The sequence below is a fragment of the Balaenoptera acutorostrata genome, chromosome 4 (genome assembly GCF_949987535.1).
Source record: "Balaenoptera acutorostrata chromosome 4, mBalAcu1.1, whole genome shotgun sequence".
Classification (NCBI taxonomy): Eukaryota; Metazoa; Chordata; class Mammalia; order Artiodactyla; family Balaenopteridae; genus Balaenoptera; species Balaenoptera acutorostrata.
The window spans coordinates 106625760-106647541 of NC_080067.1; the positions used below are offsets into that span (position 1 = coordinate 106625760).

At 34.3% G+C, this 21782-nt stretch overlaps 1 protein-coding gene across 1 annotated transcript in view; it reads right to left on the reverse strand.

Moving 5' to 3' along the window:
- EPHA6 (EPH receptor A6) overlaps positions 1-21782 on the reverse strand; it is an 868715-nt gene that overhangs the window by 807025 nt on the left and 39908 nt on the right. Inside the window, exon 2 of the mRNA XM_057546076.1 lies at positions 1703-1767. Within this exon, the coding sequence (XP_057402059.1) occupies positions 1703-1767 (65 nt within the window). The remainder of the gene's footprint in view (positions 1-1702; positions 1768-21782) is intronic.

A 21782-nucleotide genomic window follows, 5' to 3' on the forward strand; every position in this document is an offset into this window, starting at 1 on the left:
GAGGTAAGCATCACTTTTCAAACAATTCTGCCCTCTCTCTATAATAAATCAGAAGTAGAAAAATTCCCCATTTCATAACAACTATGACAAAATCATTACAAGAACAACAGCAGTAAGTTTATTTGTAACTCTGTAAGTCCCTGTGTCTCCTGGTTACCAGTTTGCTTTAAGAAATGCAGCCTGATTAAGCCAAACACAATCACTAGAGCAGGGCACAACTCCTTCTGTTCCTCACATGATCTTTGGCTATGACAACATGAGGTCAGTGATAGTCTGACTGCTAATATTTTTGTCATTTTTTTTTCCAGAAAATGAAAAAGTGGGGCTTATAAACTACTTAATATTTGTAAGTTCTTATAAGTTACTTCATATACTGAGAAAACGAGATATGTATATATCTTGAAAGGGTATTCCGAAAAAGAAGTTTCATTCATTTCCTGAAAGAAACTGTGATAAACATAACACACTTAACATACTCAATGAATACTGATGTTTATTAATTTTAATGAAAATAAGATAATGAAGGTAAAAGCATAATCTTAGTTTAAAAGATACATTCTCAGAAATGGTTTGACAAGTGCTCTGTAAGAATAAAATTTAAATTTCAGAAAAAATAAAACCATAGTCTATAAACAAACAAATAGAAATAAATAAATAACCTGTTAAAGACAGAAAGATTAAACTCTTCATAGGAATTTTTAGTTGAAAATACACATTTAATGAATAACTGTTGAATAATTGCTGATATAAAGGTCAAACTGAAAGAGCATTACTGGAATGATTCTAAAAATATAAAACAATTTTGGGTCAACCAACTTCTTTCAGATTTAAATTTGTAGATGTAACAGAAAAAGCAATGTAAAACAGTATCAAGGAAGAATGTGATGAACGAGAAAAATACAATTTCTAAAATAAGGAAGAAAAGCTAACCAAAGTATATCTGAAAACAGCTGACTACCTCCATTATTGAAGATTTGTTTAAATAGACAAAACCTAGGTAAAAAGCATCACAAACCACCCTTTTTATTTTAGCTTGAAATGAAAAAAATAGTAGGAATACACTGACTGTGAAAATGATGCAAAATATATCAGAACATATAAAAAGTCAAGTACAACCATAGCTAAAATGATGTCAGTACCTGGAAAAGTGTACTTAGTAAATTATACATTCTTACAAGCCTTTCAAAAGCAACTACACTCAGCTAACAAAAGCCTGATCATAATGTATCTTTTTGCCAAGTTCAAAAGACACATACTGCTTTAGCAGACTCATATTTTCTAATGAATACCAAATTGTTAGTATCTGGAAAATATACTTATGCTATGATAATCTAAAGTTTGTTTATGTACAAATACTCAGTGAGGTTACCAAATTTAACAAGCATATACACAGAAAAAGAAAGTGTCTTGAACATAAAATTTTATTTCTAAAGAAAATATTTATGTGATAGCTATTCTAATACTACTATGTAAACACTATATTAAAGAACAATTACTAATTTAGAAGAAAGCAAAGAATTTTATATATCATTCCCATTGGTTAGCAGTTCTAATTCCATTTTAATCTTTCCTATGTAATTTAAGTTATACACTAAAATTCATACTTAATACAGCCAAAACCACAGTTTTTCTTTCTTTAACTATTATAACAGACCCTAAAAACCTAACAAGAATAACAATTTTAAAAGATATTTAAACTTACCCCATTTAATGGATATGTTTTCCATCCTAGCTCTCCCAGCACAGCTGTTGTATCAAGCAACACAACTGGAATTAAACAAAACAAAAAAACTTGCATGAACTTCTCAATTGACATAAGAATGAATCAGTTATTTAAATAATTAATGTCAACGACCTGTAGTATTATTCATCGTATTAGCTTTAATAAGTTGAATCACTTTAAAATTATTTGTAAGTACTAAATCTTAATATATAATACTTAATAATATTGAGTAAATATAAAATATATAAGGTGGTTATAAATTAATTTTAAAATAGCGTGGTGTTTAACAATGCTGAATGAAATAGATGACTGAGTAACAGTACTAACAAAGTCATTTTTAATAGCTGACTTTTAAAATTGATGAATGTTGGAGGAGTTAATCAAGAGGATATGGCTACCAGATGACTCATAAGCTGGACCTGAGCAATGGGTGGGAGGCCCCTCAGCTCCTCCCCTGTCCTTAGAACTATGCTCTGCCTATCATTCCCACAGTGATAGCTGTTCCAAGGACAGAGCCCTGAGAGAATAAGGTGCTGCCAAAACCATCTGGATGGTATACGTGACTGAACCCAGCTGAAGTCTCTAAGGCTCTGGTGGTCAAGTGCAGAGATCTACTCGTCTGACAGCAGCCCAAGACAAGCCTTGTGCATAAGTTCCCTTGCTTATTAAACCTGCCACCTACCAATCTGGAGTGATCTACCTGTTTCTTTGTTCTCTTTCCTTGCCCTGCATGAGCACAGGATCACTTTGCAAACCAACAATGAAATAATCACCTTTGCTTTTCCCCCCATTTTCATATATAGTCTTTTTAATACCACATTAAAGAAAGAAAAACTTTTAAAGCAGGCCTACCTGTATATTTTCTTTGTGTGTTATTAAGTGCCCTTATATATGATTGGCAAAGTATGAAAACTTTGAAGAAATCTATATTTTTAAAGTGTAGCTTACATTATTATTGTATGTGCTAGTATACTTACTGCTAAAGAAGGCAAAAGCAAAAATAAAAACCATGCACCTTTTCCCCTGACCAAATGTAACTCATAATATGGTTGAGAAGACATGCAAACAAATAATCAGGACATACTCTGTTAAATTCTAAAATTGAACACTATATAATAGCTTAGCAATTAAGTTAGGCTAAGGCTGGTAGGGCAGGTCTGGGACAATTTCATAATGGAAATGCAATTTGGGCTGGGCTAGGATGAGGGGGTCTTTAATCAGATGTGATGAGAAACAAATTTATTTTAGAATACCTTCTATAAAGTAACTGAGCTACGACTAAATCAGTTCTCAGTTGCTGGAAAGGGGAGTAGGAGTGGAGATTATTTGGGGGAACTAGGAGGATAGAAATGAGGCCAGAAAGATAGATGGAGATCAACAGGAGAGGATTTTTGTAGTGTTTCCAGCAGGTTAATGTGTAGGGCCCATGTTTCAGCAGATTTTAATTTTAACTATTACCTTCAAGTCCCCCAGATGCCGGTCATGGACTGAACTCTGAGAAACAATCCTTTGGTATCTCATCATGAGTTTTAGTTCTTCATCTAGTTAAAAGTTGGAGGGGTTTTTGTAGTTTTTAAAAAATGTCATTGGAAGTCTGTTACTTAGCATCTGTTGTTTCGTGTCTATAGCAAGGATTCGGTGGGTTTTCTTATTTGACTGTGATACATTTTATTGATTTTTAGTATGAAACCATGCTTAAATTTCTGGGATAAACTCTACATACTCATTGCAGAATATTCTTCCAGTATATTCACTAAGCACACATTTGTAAAACTGAGCCATAATTCTTTAATTAATTTTTATTATGCAAAATTCTCAAAAATAATTTAAAATGTGGAGAAAACAGTACAATGAACCCTCATTGTACTAATCACCCTGCTTCAATAATTACAAACCTATAGCCAATCTTATTTCAGCTATACATGTTTACCTACTCTCACTGCAAGATTTCTTTGAAGCAAATTCCAGTAATCATATAATTTCATCTGTAAAAATTTCAGTATGTATATCTAAGATAAAGACTCCTCTTAATATAACTACAATAACAATTCACTACTATAAATAGTATGTATTACTTAATGTCATCAAATATCCAGTCATTGCTTAATGTTCCTATGGTCTCAACTTATTTTAACAGAAAGTCAAGATCCAAATAGGTTCTATACATTATGGTGAGGTCTTTTTTTTTTTTTTATCTATAGGTTCCCCCATTTTCTTTTTTTTAAGTTAGGTTTATTGAGGTATGATTTACTTATAATAAAATTCACCTTTTTTAAACGTACATTTCTAGGGATTGTGACAAACTCCTACTTCCATGTAACCCCCACTACAATCAAGCTATAGAATATTTCCATCACCACCAAAATTTCCCTTGTGATCCTTTATGATGAATCCTTTCCCCACCCCAGCCCCGAGAAACCATTAATCTGACTTCTGTCCCTATGGCTTTGCCTTTTCCATAATGTCAAATGAATGAAATTATACAGTATGAAACTTTTTGAGCCTGGTTTCTTTCACTCAGCATAATGCATTTGAGATTCATCTATGTTGCTATGTGTATCTATATATACAACTGAACACTCAGTTCCTTTTTATTGCTGAAAAGTATTCTATTGCATGGAATTCCCTAGCTGATGAACTTTCATATACAGATTTTTATATGAACCTATGCTTTCATTTCTCCATGGTAAATAGTGATTACTGGGTAATATAAAGAACGCTTATTCTTTAAGACACTGTAAAACTGTTTTCCGAAATGGCTGTAAAGATTTACTTTCCCATTAGCAGAATGTCTGGTTTTCCAATTGTTCCACATCCTCACCAGAACTTGGTATTGTCCAGATTATTTAAGGCATTCTAACAGGTGTGCAATAGTATCTCACTGTTGTTTTAAATAGCCAGTTATCTTTTCACTACATGAAATCAAATTTACTAGCAAAAATGTTGACCCACAAAAGTGGTCTTATCCCACATTCCAGATTTTCCTTTTCGTGAGATATCATTGAACATGTTCCCCCATTCCCTGTATTTCCTTTAAATTGGTAGATATATTTAGTGGCTTGACCAGATCTGGGTTCCACTTATTTTTATTTTTTGTAAGATTACTTCATTGGTGGTGCTTTATAGTCCTTATACCAAATCAGGGAATATATCAATGGATACTAGGGTAAAAAGGACACAGGAACCAACTGGCATAGGCTTCCACTGGCCAAAAATTTATAATTTGATCATATACAAGGTTAATGACTATAAGGGATTGAAACACTTCAAACATGCTGAAATCCATGCATTCATAATGATAAAATATACCTACTAATAACTTTTGCAGTACACTAGGAAATCATTATTTTTAAAAACTGGTAAATAATCTGAAAAGAATAAAACATTTATTTTGCTTTTTCTATATGAAATACTTCTGAATAAGGAAATAGTTAATGAAGGAACATTTCTCTTTTTTTAATTTATTTATTTTATTTTTGGCTGCATTGGGTCTTCACTGCTGTGCACAGGCTTTCTCTAGTTGCGGCGAGTGGGGACTACTCTTCACCATGGTGCGCGGGCTTCTCATTGCAGTGGCTTCTCTTGTTGCGGAGCACGGGCTCTAGGCGCGCAGGCTTCAATAGTTGTGGCTCACGGGCTCTAGAGCGCAGGCTCAGTAGTTGTGGCGCACGGGCTTAGTTGCTCCACGGCATGTGGGATCTTCCCGGACCAGGGCTCGAACCTGTGTGCCCTGCATTGGCAGGCGGATTCTTAACCACTGCACCACCAGGGTGCAGTGCATTTCTCTTATTGAAATATTTCAGTTAATAAATGAAGAAGGAATGATCGAATTAGGCTACACTATTTTCTATTCTTAATGTATTAATATATTTAGCTAATGACTTATGCTGCTAATATCACATAAAGAGATGAAAGGACACATAAAGGGCTAGAGCTTTTAAAAAGGCTTTCTTCATAGCCTCATTTACTCCATATTAACATACAATTCTTTTTTTTTTTATTTTATTTATTTATTTATTTATTTATTTATTTATGGCTGTGTTGGGTCTTCGTTTCTGTGCGAGGGCTCTCTCTAGTTGCGGCAAGCGGGGGCCACTCTTCATCGCGGTGCGCGGGCCTCTCACTATCGCGGCCTATCCTGTTGCGGAGCACAGGCTCCAGACGCGCAGGCTCAGTAATTGTGGCTCACGGGCCTAGCTGCTCCGCGGCATGTGGGATCTTCCCAGACCAGGGCTCGAACCCGTGTCCCCTGCATTGGCAGGCAGATTCTCAACCACTGCGCCACCAGGGAAGCCCTAACATACAATTCTAACAAGCCTAGAAGTAAAAAGAAAGTACAAATACATATATATCTATGTATGTATACATATACACATACATATACACATACACACACAAACACACACATGCAAATTCACAAAATGATATTTGATGCTGTGTGGGTTCACTCAGTGTAATAAAATAATCTCACATATTAGAGAAAAAAGCTGGATATTATAATAAATATTCAAAACTCTAAGTTTATCTTATTATTAAATAAATGTTATTTTATTTTTGGTATATACTATTGAAAAGAATTCAGAAGTATGTAATACCAGTATCCACTTTGGGGCACTCAAAAGTTTAATGTTACTCCTTTAGCACATTTATATTTTTGGAATACATCATTATTTTGCTAGCAGGCTGTTAAAGTAATGATATTAATTCAGTCACTGTAGGAAGGATGGTCTATATATTTCCTTCTTGAAGGAATCTCCACATTGTCCTGTAAGTTGTTTCTTTTTTTAAATGTTCAATTTACAGATGAGAAAACTGAGGCTCAGAGAGGTTACATAATTTTCCTTAGATCACAAAGTGATTACAACCAAAAGATTGATGCCAGGATATCCCTTAAAAAATATTTAAAACCTTTTAACTTTTTTTTTTAAGTGTTTTCTTCCTTCCTTTTAAGTTTGAATATAAAACTTTATCATTTGTTTTTTTTATATTAGTAGATACAGAGAAAAATCATTATTTATTTTGCTGATTCCAAATCTAGATAAGTTTATATCCTGGTTTTCTCATCAATGGGTTCTACAGAAACTTTACTGGTACTACCTACCAATCATGCCATTTAAAACAAGGGGTTTACTGGAGTAGTGTTCAAAAATCCCTAATATTGAAGTCTACCAATGGAGATTTCTTTTTCATAGGTTGGCAAATTAATTCATTCATTGATATAACTATTTTTTCTAAAATACAATTAGACTGCTTGGTTCTTAATATTTATAATTTGTAAACTGAAATATATTCATTTCAAAACAAACAAAAAAGAAAATATGTATATACCTACAACAGTGTAGATCCTTAGGAAGCATTTTTTTAATTTATTAGTAGCTTCAAGAAACAAGATTTACATAATTGCTTTACTTTCCTCATTAAACTGCAATCACACCTTTTAAAAATTCTTAAGAACAGCAAAATTTCAAATTTGCATTCCTGACAAGTGAAGGATGCATTGATATCAAAATAAAACTGAGGATTTATTTTTATTTTTAACACCATTATATGTGATACATGTTTAAATTTTATCACTTGCTTCATAGGCAAAGCTCCCACAAATTCAGGTTTTTCAGGCACACTAACAGCATTGGACCCAGCAAGGTGAGAGCTCCTCCTGCTGGCTTTAAACAAACGTTTTCTAGTCCCTACTTGAGTGTAAAAGTAAACTTCGGAAGGAAAAGAACACTGTCCATATTAACTTCAGTAAAAGTCAATACTTTATTTTTAATTTAATGGCAAGATTTTAAATATAGAAAGATTAACACCAATGACTTATTTAGGGAGTACACATGAAAATATAATTATTTATTGATATCATAATAAATGAGAAATTGGGTAAACCAAAAAATAAATAGAAGTAGTAGATTGGTGGTATCAAAATAAAGTTTTTAAAATGTTTATTTCGTTTAACAAGCAACATAATGCACAGAATAGGCTAAACTATGTACAATATTCCTATTAACTTTTAGAAATAAATTTCTAGCATATTATATTTTTCCCTGAAAATTTCTCTTAATTTATTAGTGCTCCCTTTACTCATTCTTTTGGAAGTTATAAGAAAATTTTATTGTGGCTAAAAGAAGATAACAAATGATAAAGACAAGGTTGATAGCACTGGATTAAATGTGAGAGTAATGAGTACCTAAGATTAAAAAGCTCAATGTTAATTTCTTTCCTTTGAATAATTTATCAGGTCTTGATATCCCTTTCAGTAAATTTAAGATATATTAATTTAAAAACAATTAGCATACAGGTTTATAGTATATAATTGAAGATCACCTTTATTCTAACTACACAATAAAAAAAGGATGGGATTTTATTTATATATCATTTTGAAAAATTTAACAAAGAAGAGATCAATCAACCCACTAAGAAGGTAGTTATTCTTTTAGGATAATTTTGCTGTAAAAATTCAAGTTAATGGTATATGAATTGAGTTCAAAGATTTATCAATATTTTTAAAAGTTCAGAGAGCAGTAAACGCAGGTTTAGAATTTTCTCCAATAGACTTCATACAAAGAAAGGCAAGGCATTTCTTCTTAGAATCATTCCATTAAGCCCCTTTATTTTACAAATAAGACCCAGAAAGATAAAATTACTAAGTCACTTAGTAACAGGGCTTTTAATAGTTAGTTCCATGTTCCACTGACTGTAACACACCTCCCATAGCTCCAAAAACAACAGGTAAAATAAAGGGAATACTTCTGACATCATGACCAGATATAATATAACCAGAGAATATTTCAAATTACAGACACAGATATATAAACAAACGTATCTATCTATATCTATCTGTCTATCTACATACAGCAGTAGTCTATTTCAACGTTATCCTGTTTAGATCCTACTTTAAACTGGGATTCAGGTTACCACATTAAGTAATATTTTGACATAACTGCATGTGTTTGATTGACAAAAGTCAGTTTTAACTTCCAGATACTATGGTTCTCTACCCTCATAGAGAGCCAGAATCAATATTTAATTCCTAAAAATAAATCAAACACAGATTGCTTTAAGGAAACATAGGATTTTTATTTTTACCCCTGGTATGTTCCTCTGTATATTGACATTATTTTTAAGGCAACATTTTCCAAGGAGACTCACTCCTTCTTAAAAATAACGAAGTATTTTTATCTAGAAACTGAGATCAATACTTGTTCATTAAGTATACTTATAAGCATTTTGTTTTGTCATAGCTTTCTTATTTCTATTGTTACTTGTTTGTTTTTTAATATAGGTGTTGTTCATGATTATTTTTGTCACTCTCTATGAGAGTTTGGATATCCTACTTGAAAGATAAGGTAATATGACCATAGAGATGTTAAATAGCTTTCTCAAGATCAGAGAATAAAATCAGTCTAGACCATGTGAACTCACAACCTTCAGCTTTCTACTCTACTAGAAAATGATATCTTTTTTCAGAAAGCATGTTCAAACTTCTGACTCTGTCCTTTCTTGAAAACAAATCACTGTTTTTTAGTTCTGATGGAAAAATAAGCTATAATAACCAGAAATTACTTTCCTTAATTATCACCTTAAATGGAGAAAAGGGGCAAAAAATTCAAGCTAGTTTTCTGTTTAGAAGGCAAGTTATACCACTGAGTAAGAACTGCCACTGAAAACCTTATCCAAACAATGAATGGTTAATAGTTGATTAAAAATATAACTAGTGGGGCTTGGCTTCCCTGGTGGCGCAGTGGTTGAGAATCTGCCTGCCAATGCAGGGGACACGGGTTCGAGCCCTGGTCTGGGAAGATCCCACATACCGCGGAGCAACTAGGCCCGTGAGCCACAACTACTGAGCCTGCGCGTCTGGAGCCTGTGCTCCACAACAAGAGAGGCCACGATAGTGAGAGACCCGCGCACCGCGATGAAGAGTGGCCCCCGCTTGCTGCAACTGGAGAAAGCCCTCGCACAGAAACGAAGACCTAACACAGCCAAAAATAAATAAATAAATAAATAATAATCAAAATACCAAGAACCTCCCACATATAAAAAAAATAAAAAATATGACTAGTAATGTTCATCCTCACTTCTACACCTTCCTAGTTTATTCAAAAGAAACTTTACATGGTTATCCTGCTGGACACAGCCTTATCTGCTTCAGTCTCATAATCATTTCTGAAGCCTGCTGTTAGACAGGAGGGCTTACCACAGAGACCCAAGGAGAACCCAGATGTGGATCTAATCCATCACAAGGTCACTAAATGACAGGTTCACTCTGGGCTCCTGAACAAGGTCATTAAGACTTATCAATGAGTCACCTCAAAGTCATGCTTTCCTCATCAAATTGTTCAGTTATCTCTATGGCAAAAAAAAAAAAAGTAAAGGAAATTTGGCATGTTCCAAATTAATAGCAATATATAATGCTTTAATTTTGACATCTTCAGCACTTTGATCTATAAAGAAACTAAGTAGCTTCGTTTAGGACAAGTATTATTTCCATTTGCTTCAATTACACAGTTTTAATAGGTAGAAAAGACTACTTGGCTTTTTAGTCTTAGATTTGCTAGTCTTACAATATATTTAACCAATGTTGTGATTTTTTTCCATCTCTCACAGAAACTCACAACATTTATTACATAAACCTCACTTAGCCCAAACCACTGCACCTTCATCCCATCACTTACACAGCATAAGAGAGGCTTCTTGTGTTTCTAGTTCATTCCTTTCTCACATTTCTCACTTATCTTCCATGGGCTTTGAACACTTTCCTTTTTTTTTTTTTTTTTTTAAATGAAACTCAAGGTCTGAAATGTGCTTAAATCTTTGTTTTCATAGCTCTGGTAAAAGAGATTATGACTACTTTTTTGAAAGTCTTATCTACAATGTAATGGCCATTTCAATGCAAAACTATTTCTATATAATGGAAGAATAGTCTAAAAAACCTCTTGAAACCCCTACCTTAAAAACAAACAGTAGTGGCTTTGCATTGAGAAGGAAAACATGACTTTTACTAGAATCTAAGAAAAAATTATCAGTGAAAAAGTTTTCCTTGAAAATGGAAGAAAAAATTTTTTTCCTAGATTGCTTTTTCCCGCCATTACACTTACATAGACGTAACAGAAATAGTTTTTTACTTCCTTCATTAGGACACTGGAGTCACAAAAATGTTACTTGATTTTATATAAAGACATTTCCATATTATTTCAACAAGCATTAATTGAGTACCTGTTATATTTAGACTCTATATTAACTACTGCAGGGTATAGAAAGTTTATAAGATACAATGTCTACCCTCAAGGAGTCTCTGGTGTTATCTTTTCACTCCCACTGTTAGAATTTTTGTGTCAACCCACATGCCCTAGTTTATTCAAACATGTAAATAGTAAAACAGATTAAAATGCCCTTATTCTGAAGGTGCAGAAGAGGAAAGGCTGAAGCTGTTTAGTAGAATGTATAGAATTAAATTGCTACTCTAAAAGGGCAGACACCCAATATTACATCAACAGCACCATCAAAACTGTTAGTAATTGGACCACTTACCTCAGTTTCTAAAGAAGTGCTAAGGAATGAATAGACTGTAGAAATGCACCCCAGTAGACAACATGAAGGGAAATAATTCTCTACCTGAAGGGTACTCTCCTCCAAAATAATACCAAATATAAGAAATATCTGCTAAATTTGTCAGGAGACACAGAGTGTTTTAATTAGAGTGGGAGATAAAAAAAGTTAAACATTATCAGAAGTAAACATTTTTCTAATCTAAGTTTTAATCATCAGAAATTTTAAAATTTTCAGGTAAAAATAGTAATTGTATTTTCAAAATTTTGAAAAATATATATATTAAAAAACTTTGAAAGAACAATATTCTCATTTTTGTCCGATGAAATTATAGTCAAATAGAGATACAATTATCAATATTTATTTACAACTTAGTTCTGCCAATATAATATGACCTTCTCAAAGGAAGGGTCTGCGTATGTATGTGTGTATACTTGTTGAATAAAATGAATAAGTGAATGAATGAACAAACGAACTAAGTAAATGGAAGGGAGCGTGGGTCAAAAACTCATACCTTAAGTAAAAATGTTCTTAACCAAATATTGAAAATGAAGTGCAGGATTAGTGGGAAGGCAAGCACTGCAGGAAATTTACATGGTTATTGTGCTTTAGTTTGTAATGGAGAAGGTCAAAGGTTATCACATATGATCTCTCTCAAATGTGGTTAAGGGACAAAGTGAGTAGGCTGTTGTATTGAGCACAGAATGGACTGTGAGAACACAAACATTTTCTGTACCTTTTGGAGTCCTCTTTGCTCTACCCAGCCCCTACGCTTTCATCAGAGTGCCCTCAGGCTGCTCTCTCTCAGTCCAAATCCTGTGCATCTATCTCCATCTCTGACAATGTACAGTGTTCAAATCATCCCCCTCTATCTGCTGCCCCACTGAAAGCATTTGTCACAGTAAGAAAACATCTTAAATAAAATAGCACACAAATGTGCTTATGAATACTCATTTCCCCTTATCCCTTCCTGCACTGTTTATTTATTTATTCAAGTTAAATTTGAATTGATTACAGCATCCTTCAGGTGAGACTGACTTCAGGTTTTTTCACAGCATACCTAAAATCACACTATGTAAGCAATTCCTCATAGAAACATATTGAAAGAGATTCCTAAAACTCCAACTTCTATCAGCTCCAAACATTACCCTCTGTTTAGATTATACCTTCTATCTACTTCCTGGGTTCTATATGTGGCTCTACTATTGTGTGCTTGTGTAAACTTAGCCAAGTCAAAATTCTTGTTTTACCAATTATTGGGAGTTGGTCTGCCTTAAACCAAGTTTTGATAATGCTCTAAACTTTAGTATCTGGCTCTCAACACACTCTAATCTCGTTAGCCACTCTACCAGAATAGTATGTTAAAAAAAAAAAAAAGTAAAACAAAAGTTTGCTTATTGTTTTATGGATTATGGTTGTCTCTCCTTTGCCCTTTGAATTTCTCTTATTAATTGATCTACTCAAAGAGTCTTCTAGAGAGACCTAAGGAAAAAAAAAATCGTTATTTTTTTCTTAGATTTCCCCATCCATCCCCTCTCCAGCTAATCCCAGAAATACTATCCATACCCTAGCTTCTTTAGTCTCTAAAAATGGTACAGTTAATTGCCAATGTTTAAGACTCTTGTCTAAGTCAGCCAACTAAACTGTTTACAAACACCAACATTTCACAGTCAGCTGCTTATAAAACACCGTTGTCAGGTCATGAAACTTGATAATCTGTTCATACAATAGTATACATTCTGGGGATATGCTACAAAGGAATAATTTAAATAAAAATGTAATTTTTAAACTCTTTTACCATAATTTCAACATCCTTGACTGCCTAAAGAATGTGTGTTGTCTTCTGAATCACTAAATTCAATTGTACTGAGGATTTTGTTAAGTAATATTGCCTATGGAACAGAATAGTCTATGACGAGAGAAATGGGCAGTAAAAATGTGAAGACAAATAAAATATTAAGACAACCAGTTATCATATGTTTTACACATTAAACAGCTTTTTAGCATAATTATTTGATAAATAAAGTCATGAGAATTATGTAGGACAACTTCCTACTGGAAACTATTGAGGAAATGACAGAGCAAATGCAATGCTAGATTTAGAAGTTCATGAACTGCAAGACAGTTGATCTTTTGTGGCATATTTCTGTACTGCAGAGGAGTCAGGAGGAGGAATGGTTCATGAATGAAACATTTACAAATGTGACCCATGCCAAGAGCAGCATGGCTTCAGTATATAGAAAAGAATGACAGATGGAAGCCTTATTGTTGGCAGAAAAAATAAAAGAAAAAGCATTTTTAAAAAAACAGGCATTATCATCATTATCCTGTATGGAAGGCAAATCGTTAAGTTCTACTGTCATAGTGTTTATCAACAGGATCCTGTGCAATAAAGTAAATGCAACAAAAATGATAATGGAATTTTAACATTTAGGCAAATGGAGAATATTTTATCCAACATGGGTTTCCCAAGTATAATTAAGAATAAGAAAGCAGATGCAGGCTTTCATAAGACCTTGATCAGTTTCAATTTATTGATTACCCAAGACACGAATTATGGTAAGAAATGTAAAATGTTGAGAAACTCCTTTGGTGAAGTCGTCAAGATCCAAATTCCATCCTCAGCTTTCATGGCTGAGAAGCTCAATTTTTATTCTTCTGAGGAATGGTCATATTTTAGAAGACTAAATCTTGCTAATCAGGCATACAGGAGACTAATTTATAAATGAGATGGATGATTTATTCACTGATGATCTGTCTCCCCAGGGAATCTCCTTCCCTGAAGGGAAACATATCAAGAGACCAAATTAAAGATCAGATTTCTTGAAAAGTACTAAATTAAGAGAAAAGAGTAACCCTGTTTTACTTTTTTAAATATCCTAGGTTTATTTCTATTTATGAAACAAAGAATTTTATCTACCCATTACAAAGCTCTTCACATTGAATGGTGCTGAAGAAACAATGAAATTTTTCTACTTAGGTTTTCATACGTATGTACTGTACTGCCAACTACAACTTCAGCATTTCAAATACTATTTACAAGGCATATTATAGTTTCCATAGTTATAGCCCATCTGATATTGGCTAAGTTTTGGAAGGCCTTATTTTTATTGTTTGGAAAGAGAATTGGTTCTGTCTGCAGACTCTCTTTAATTACAAAGTATATGTATTTTTCCAAGAAAGATTCTTACGTGTGAGCAAAATAAATCCCAACTACTGAGTTGATTTTATACAGTTTCAAATAAGGACAGAGAATAATATTTGATGATGATGTAGGGAAGAATCTAAACATTTAGGCATGGTGTCCACAATTAGCTGGCCAGACTGTTTCTGTCTTAGGTTGCTCTTTGTAAACACACTGCCGTCCTTATTTTTATTGACAAAGAATGAAAACAGTTTAAAAAATTAAAAACCACTGGTTTCTCAATGCAGATAGTTTCTGACCAACTTCTCTTAATAGTTTTTCCTTCCTCAATGACTTAATTTCATCATATAATCAAAGACTGCCATATTTTAAGTAATGCACAATTGCACACTATTTAGGAATCTATTCTTTCTTGTTTTCTCTGTCTTTACACTTTGCAGAGAAAACTTATCCATTTGGGAGTTTCAACTATCATTTCAATGCTTTCAGTCTCCAAAATAGTATCTCCAGCATAAATCTCTCTCTTACACTTTAGACACAATTCAGAGGCCCCTTGCTAGTTTGCAAACTGGTCCCTGTACACAGCAGGCTAGGCGAGAGCAAAGAAAGTGGCAGACCACTCCAGATCGGGAGGTGGTAGGCTTTAATAAACAAGGGGGCTTATACGAGGCTTGTCTTGGGCAGCCACAAGATGAAAAATCTCCACACCCACTGGACTGAATCTTAAAAGTTTATATAGAGGCCTCAACTGGGTTCAGTCATGTATACTGTCCAGATGGTCTCAACAACACCTTACTCTCTCAAGGCTGAGTCTTTGGAACAGGTCCCACTGTGGGAATGGTGGGCAGAACTGTACATTCCAAGGACAGGGGAGGCGGTGAGGAGCCTCCTGTTGCCTGGGTCCAGCTCACAGGTCAACTGGTATTCATATCTTTTCAACTACCTCCTCCCACACTCCTCACACTTAACATGTCTGCATCTGAGCTCATTGTTTTCCCATGAACGGGTACCACCTCCTGATTTCCCTATTTCAGTTACTGTTATCCTAGATCTGCACAAGTGCACAAATTAGGAACCTGTATCTGATCCCTGACTCATCCTTCACTCCCCAGCTATCAGTTTGCACATGGAATATTACAGGCAGAAGAATGGTCCCCCAAAGTTGTTCATGCCCTAATCCTAGGAACCTGTGGATATGCCATGTTACATGGCAAAGGGATATTAAAGTTGTTAGTCATCTGATCTCAAAATAGGGGGTCAACACTCTTCCCCTCCTAGATTACCTGGGGGGCCCACTGTAGTGACAAGGGTATTTAAAAGTGGAAGAGAGTCAAAGAAAGATGTGACTACAGAAGAAAGGAACAGAGAGATGCAACATTGCTGGCTTGAAGATGTGGGAAGGAGCCATGAGCCAAGGAATGTCAACAGACTGCAGAAGCTGAAAAGGGCAAGGAAATGGATTCTCCCCTAGAGCCTCCACAAAGGAACACAGTCCCACTCACACCTTGATTTTAGCCTAGGGAGACCCATGTCAGATTTCTAACCTACAAAACTGTAAGGATAAATTTGTGTTGTTCAAGCCGCTAAATCTGTGATAATTTGTTACAACAGCAATAGAAAACTGATACTTAACTGTTTGGATCACCTTCAAATCTATCCGTTTTCTATTCCCTACCCCAGTTTTCTCTTTCAACTGGACAGGGTTCCTTGGTCTTATTCCCTTCATTTAACTTCCACAATGCAGCATCAGTGACCTGCCTAAAATTCAAATCCGATTTCTCCATTCTCTGTTCAAAATTCCTCAGTGGTTCTCCTTATCGTCTATAAAATTCTCTCAAAATATTTGCTTCAAATGCGCACTTATTTCTTCATACTGACCATACAACCAGGTTCTGAGTATAAAGGTAAATCAAAATAAACATAACCCCTACCTTCAGGGTGATCATGATCTAATGTGAAAAAGAGAAAATAAACAGAAACTATAAACTAAATATGTAACTATGTATTATACTAAGTGCTATGAATCTAATTTGGATTTAAGGCTCATGGAAAGCCTCTAGAAAGGAAGACATGATCATACAGAGTTGAATTATTCTCTATATTGCTTTTAGATTCATGATGTGAATTATGTAACAATGATCAGAGAAAACATAAAATAAAATATTGCTTAACTAGTTTTAACCCAGTATTTTCCTTAATTTTTTGGAACTCATTTTTCTTTCCTACTGAAAATATACTAACATGAATATACTAACATTCGAGGAAATTTTTCAGGACAACACTGAATGGCAACTGTTGCCTTACAAGGTATACTCTGAATTCCTTTCTGTTGCATGCAAGACACTTCCTGGCTTGGTCCCATCTTCCTGTCCCTCTGCAACACCCCATCTTCACCCTGCATTACTCTGATATACTGATAATCCTTAAACTTACCTTGCCCTCTCACCTCTCCACATTTCACGCTATTCCTTTCTGCTTGGAATACTCTTGTTTGTTTGGTCCCAAAAGACAACTCCTAGTCATCACTTATGGCTTAACCTAAATGTGATTTCTTCCATAATTTACCCCCATAAGATGGAGATGCTCTTATTCTTATCCCATATTGAAATTTGCACATATTTCACTAACAGTAATTATCTTACTTTATTTTACCACACAGTATGTATTTCTTTGTGTAACTGTTCTTCCATAGACCCTAAATTCCTTGAAGGCCAGACTGTGTATTTTAATCCTCACACTCTTCCTCAAGATTGTTTTTTTAAAAGAATAACTGAATAGAACAGCAAAATGAAAATGAACAAGTGAGGAATTTAGAATAACTAAATACATATAACTGCAGTTAGTAAAGGCTCAAAATGTCAATAAAAATGGATAACTCAGAACACACAAAAAATATATTTTATTTTCAGTATCTGCAAAGTACTGAGAAGATTATATTGGGGAGGGAGAAGGTAAGGTCTGTGATTATAAATCCACTGTTCCAAAAGCAATAAATAGTAAAAGAACTTTGTGCTTCTCTATCAGGCTGTGTGAAAACAAATTACTTGAGCAGAGTCAAAACATTTGCAAAGCCACAGTAATAATCCTAAAATCCTGATTATATGGGAAAGAAAAAAAAACTACTGAAATGAAATCACTACTTAAGCAAAAGAAATTTCAATGGAAACTTGGTAGGGGAGATTTTATATATGGAAGATAAAGTATATTTGAAGTAGTTTTAGGCATATTCTTTCAGATTAGAAAATATATATATATATATGTAATCTGAAAGAATACACTCAAATATAAGGAAAAAATTTACCTATGAACAGGAAGAACCATCTACCCAGAATAAATCAGTTGGTGCTCTTAACAAAGAAAACAATGCATTATGGCCACAAAGGAACATCAGATGGTATTAAAAAGCATTTAAAAAGAGCTACAGAGGCAGCTACAACATCTTTGAAGTTAAATGTAGGGATCCTATTGATTTGACACTTTCATCTTGAAGTGGCCAGAATGATACCTTTTATTGAGCCCCTCTTTGGTTAGGTTTTCATATAAACTCAAACTTTTAGCAAAGGTATTTTTATAAGACACTAAACATGCTGAAACCTCAGAAAATAAAGGAGAATATTAACAATTCTTCATGCCCATTATTGCTCTGGGACATAGTTATAAATTTTGATCATGTTCCTTTGTGCCTTAGAAGAGCAAATTGTGAATTTAGGGAAGTATGGAAGCCCCTATATATCAAGATTTCACATAGTTCCTAGGGAAAGGGTCCTCTTTTTTCTAAGCAGGGGAGCCAAACTGACAATAATCAGCAATACGTAGGTTACTCTGACCATGGTGGCAATTATCTCACATACCCTCTATTATAAGGGAAATGATATCCTAGTCATCTTGCTTACAGAGAAATTGATGACATATTAAAACATTTTTGGCTCAAAGGAATTCCACAATGCAACTATTAAATAAATAGTACTGTCTAAAGCCCCAATCCCAGGTAAGGAAGCTACTGATGTGAGAAATACTGAAGACACAGTCATTGGGCTCCTCCTTTGTCAACCCTCTATTGAGTACTTAGTAAACCGAAGAACTATGTGAGGCACTCAAGTCAATAAGGAATAGAGGGGAATAGGCTGATGGACAGCAAACCATTTTGCATTAGGAAGTACATTTTTGAGATGAACAAATTACTTTTACTTCAAATTCTAAATAATATACTGTACCATGTAAAATTCTTAAAAATAGGGTAGTTGAGAACATTTAGGAAACGGACCCAAACTTGTGAAACTGAGTGACTTAAGGAGAGAATTTTGAATTCATCCTGTACAAAAGATTAAATTTCAATGAACACCCTCTTGATATAGTATTGGACTCATGTTGCTAAGAAGTGAAATTTCTGTTTTTTTCTAGAAGATTAATTCTCCAGTTGCTTCAGGCCAACTCCAAAATGTCACACATCATAATGAAATGTTCCTACCATAACACCATAAATAATGATGAAACTAAGCTAAGCAACTGGTCAATTTTAAAACAAAACACAACTTGCACATATGCATTTACTCACTAAGCCTTTCTTATATTCCTCTTGAAGATGGTATTTCCTCTAGTATCACCTAAACTCAACAAAAATTCTTCCTTTCATTATGATTGAATGAACCTAAAAACATGACTCAATTCTCAACCCCACCAATAATGGCTCATGGGCTATGAGGACACAGTAGAAAAAACTTGATTACATGTTGTTTTTACTCCAAAAACTGGTTTTAGTCTCAATAATTTTGTTGTCTTTATGAGTCCTTAACAATAAAACAAAGAAATGTATATTCTTAGAGATTAATTTGAGAATTGAGATAACAGTAAAAATAACCATGGTCAGTGTTCTCGTGCCTCCAATGAGGAAGAACCTTTTATTCTAGTCTGATATTTACTTTTTCCCAGTGTGTACTATACATTACATATTCATAAGAACACCCATCAGTTTATAGTAAAACAATAATAAGACAATGTTAAATCACTACTATAACCAAATCAAATAATTTTAATTTTTTCAATAAGTTTTTGGACTAGCAATGATTAGCTATCGCAACAAAAATTCTCAGCAATTCTCGACACCAACAACATGATTCTGTGTCCCTGCAGAATCTTGACATTCATCCCTCAAGCCTTTCTTCTCATTACATCCCTCAAACTCACTGCTCCAGGTCTTACTGAATTTATTTCATGTTCTCTAAAATATCAAACTCTTCGGAGCTTCTCACAAACTAATTTTCTCTCATCTTGGTGATGACCTACCCTTGGTCTCAGTTTATGTGACAGCTCTTGTTGGAAGTCTCTTCTGATATTTTTTACCCAATGGTAGGGAAGTTTCATGTTTAATGAGTCTCCTTAGACTAATGCATGTCCCATAGCAAAGAAGCATGACTTTACTGTAGCTATTTAATCATTTATCTCCCAGAGGAGACTAAGTGTCCTATGTTCAGGGACCTTAGTCCCCTTGTTCATAAACCTTTTTCTAGGACCTAGCACCATGACCTATCAGAAGGCTACTGAAGAGTCCAGGTGAGAAATGATGGTAGTATTGGCATAAAAAATTCTCCCAACCGATCAAGGCCACAGTGAACTCTCCCCTCACCCAAATATTCTTAATGTGTACAGCTAGTTTTTGCTTCTCATTGGAAACTTACCATATGTCAGTTAAAATTATTTATAGATAATTTCATAATACAGATGAGGAATATGGGTCCCAGAAATATTAGAAGACTTACTAGAGATCACTCAGGTAGTTAGTGCTACCACTAGATTAAAATCCATATCTCTCACCAGGTATACTGATTTTTCTACTATACCATAACATTTCATTTCCATAACTAGCATTCATGTTTCTGGAGGGCAGCAAGATATGTATCTCCTGTAACTAGGTCACACAATAGTCAAGGGAGTAGTTGATTATATTAAGTGATAATTTTATTGAAAGAATTAGGCTTTAATTTTATTTATATTTATATTTTAGTATATATATTCATTCAAATGATTAATTTTATGTATTTTTTATTTATTTTAATTTTCTGTCATCCTCCCTCAAAAAAAATCTCCATGACCTATATTTTTATCCCATCCTCCAATGAAATCTCAGGCAGGTACATTATTTGCCATGCCTTCTTAGTCATAATATGCTGTATTTCAAACATTTTAAATATCAGTTCAAGAAAATAACCAAAACTCAAAATTCATACAATTTTGCACTTCTCCATTAATTTGATTTTGCTTAAGGCCTGGAAGCATGCAGTGAGGAAGGAGTATGTGTTTAGAGTCTCTTCATAATCTACCATTCACTGGCTGCTATTTCTGACTCACAAGTTCAGGCTGAGTGATTAAGTAGAGTGGGGTACAGGTTTTCATGATTGGTTTAGTCTTGATCTGGCTTTGGATCTCTCTGTGACTGGAAGATGGTCAAAAATGACTTTACCTTACGTGATCACTGTAAGGAAAATTTCCTGCTGGGAAACTCCAACTCTGAAGAAAACAGTCTCTTCCAAGTAATTATTTTCAACTTCCTCCTCAGCTGCTAGATTATATCATCTCACCAGGAAACCTTAACATTTGAGGCAGTAACCCTTCTAAAGTGTTCCAGGACAGTTCCTTTCCTAATGGTCCACATTTAGGATATAGAAATGCACACATTTGACCCCTACCCACTAGTTTATAGAGTTCCCTCTGGTACAGCCCTGTATCTGCCTCTGCCCTCCTGTCTCAGGCCACCTAGTCACAGACTCCCTTACCATCCTTAGGCTCCAAAATTATAGCGAACATATATTAACCCTTCAGTTGTCCCTATGTCCCCTGTACTAAAGCATCCCTTCTCCACCCCCAAATGCAATTCCTTCCAATGTCCCCAAACTTAATCACTTACAGTAGCTGAAACTGGTCATCTCTAATGCCAGAAAGATAGGTTTTTTAAAACTTTTAACTATGACCTGCAGAGGGGATGGTCTATCCATACTTCACTTTAGTATGGATAGGTACTGGTACCTATATATTGTTCTTGGCTTTGAAATTTCAGCTGAATTTATGTCTCATTTTAAAATTCTATCTTGTAATATAATAATCTTAGCTAACATTTGTTGAATGATTCCTATGAATCAAACACTTAGCTAAGCATGTTCCACATGCATTACCTTATTTGCTATTTATATCATACTTATTTTTTTTTTAAAGTTCTTATTACTACCTTCACTTTACCAGTTAAGAAAGCAAGGTCCTGAAGAGGTAAAGAAACAAATGTACTCCAGGAAGGAAAGCTAATAAAAGGCACAAGCATTTGAGTTCAATGCCAGCTGGCCTCACATTAAAGCCCAAGTACCTCACCACTATGCTAAG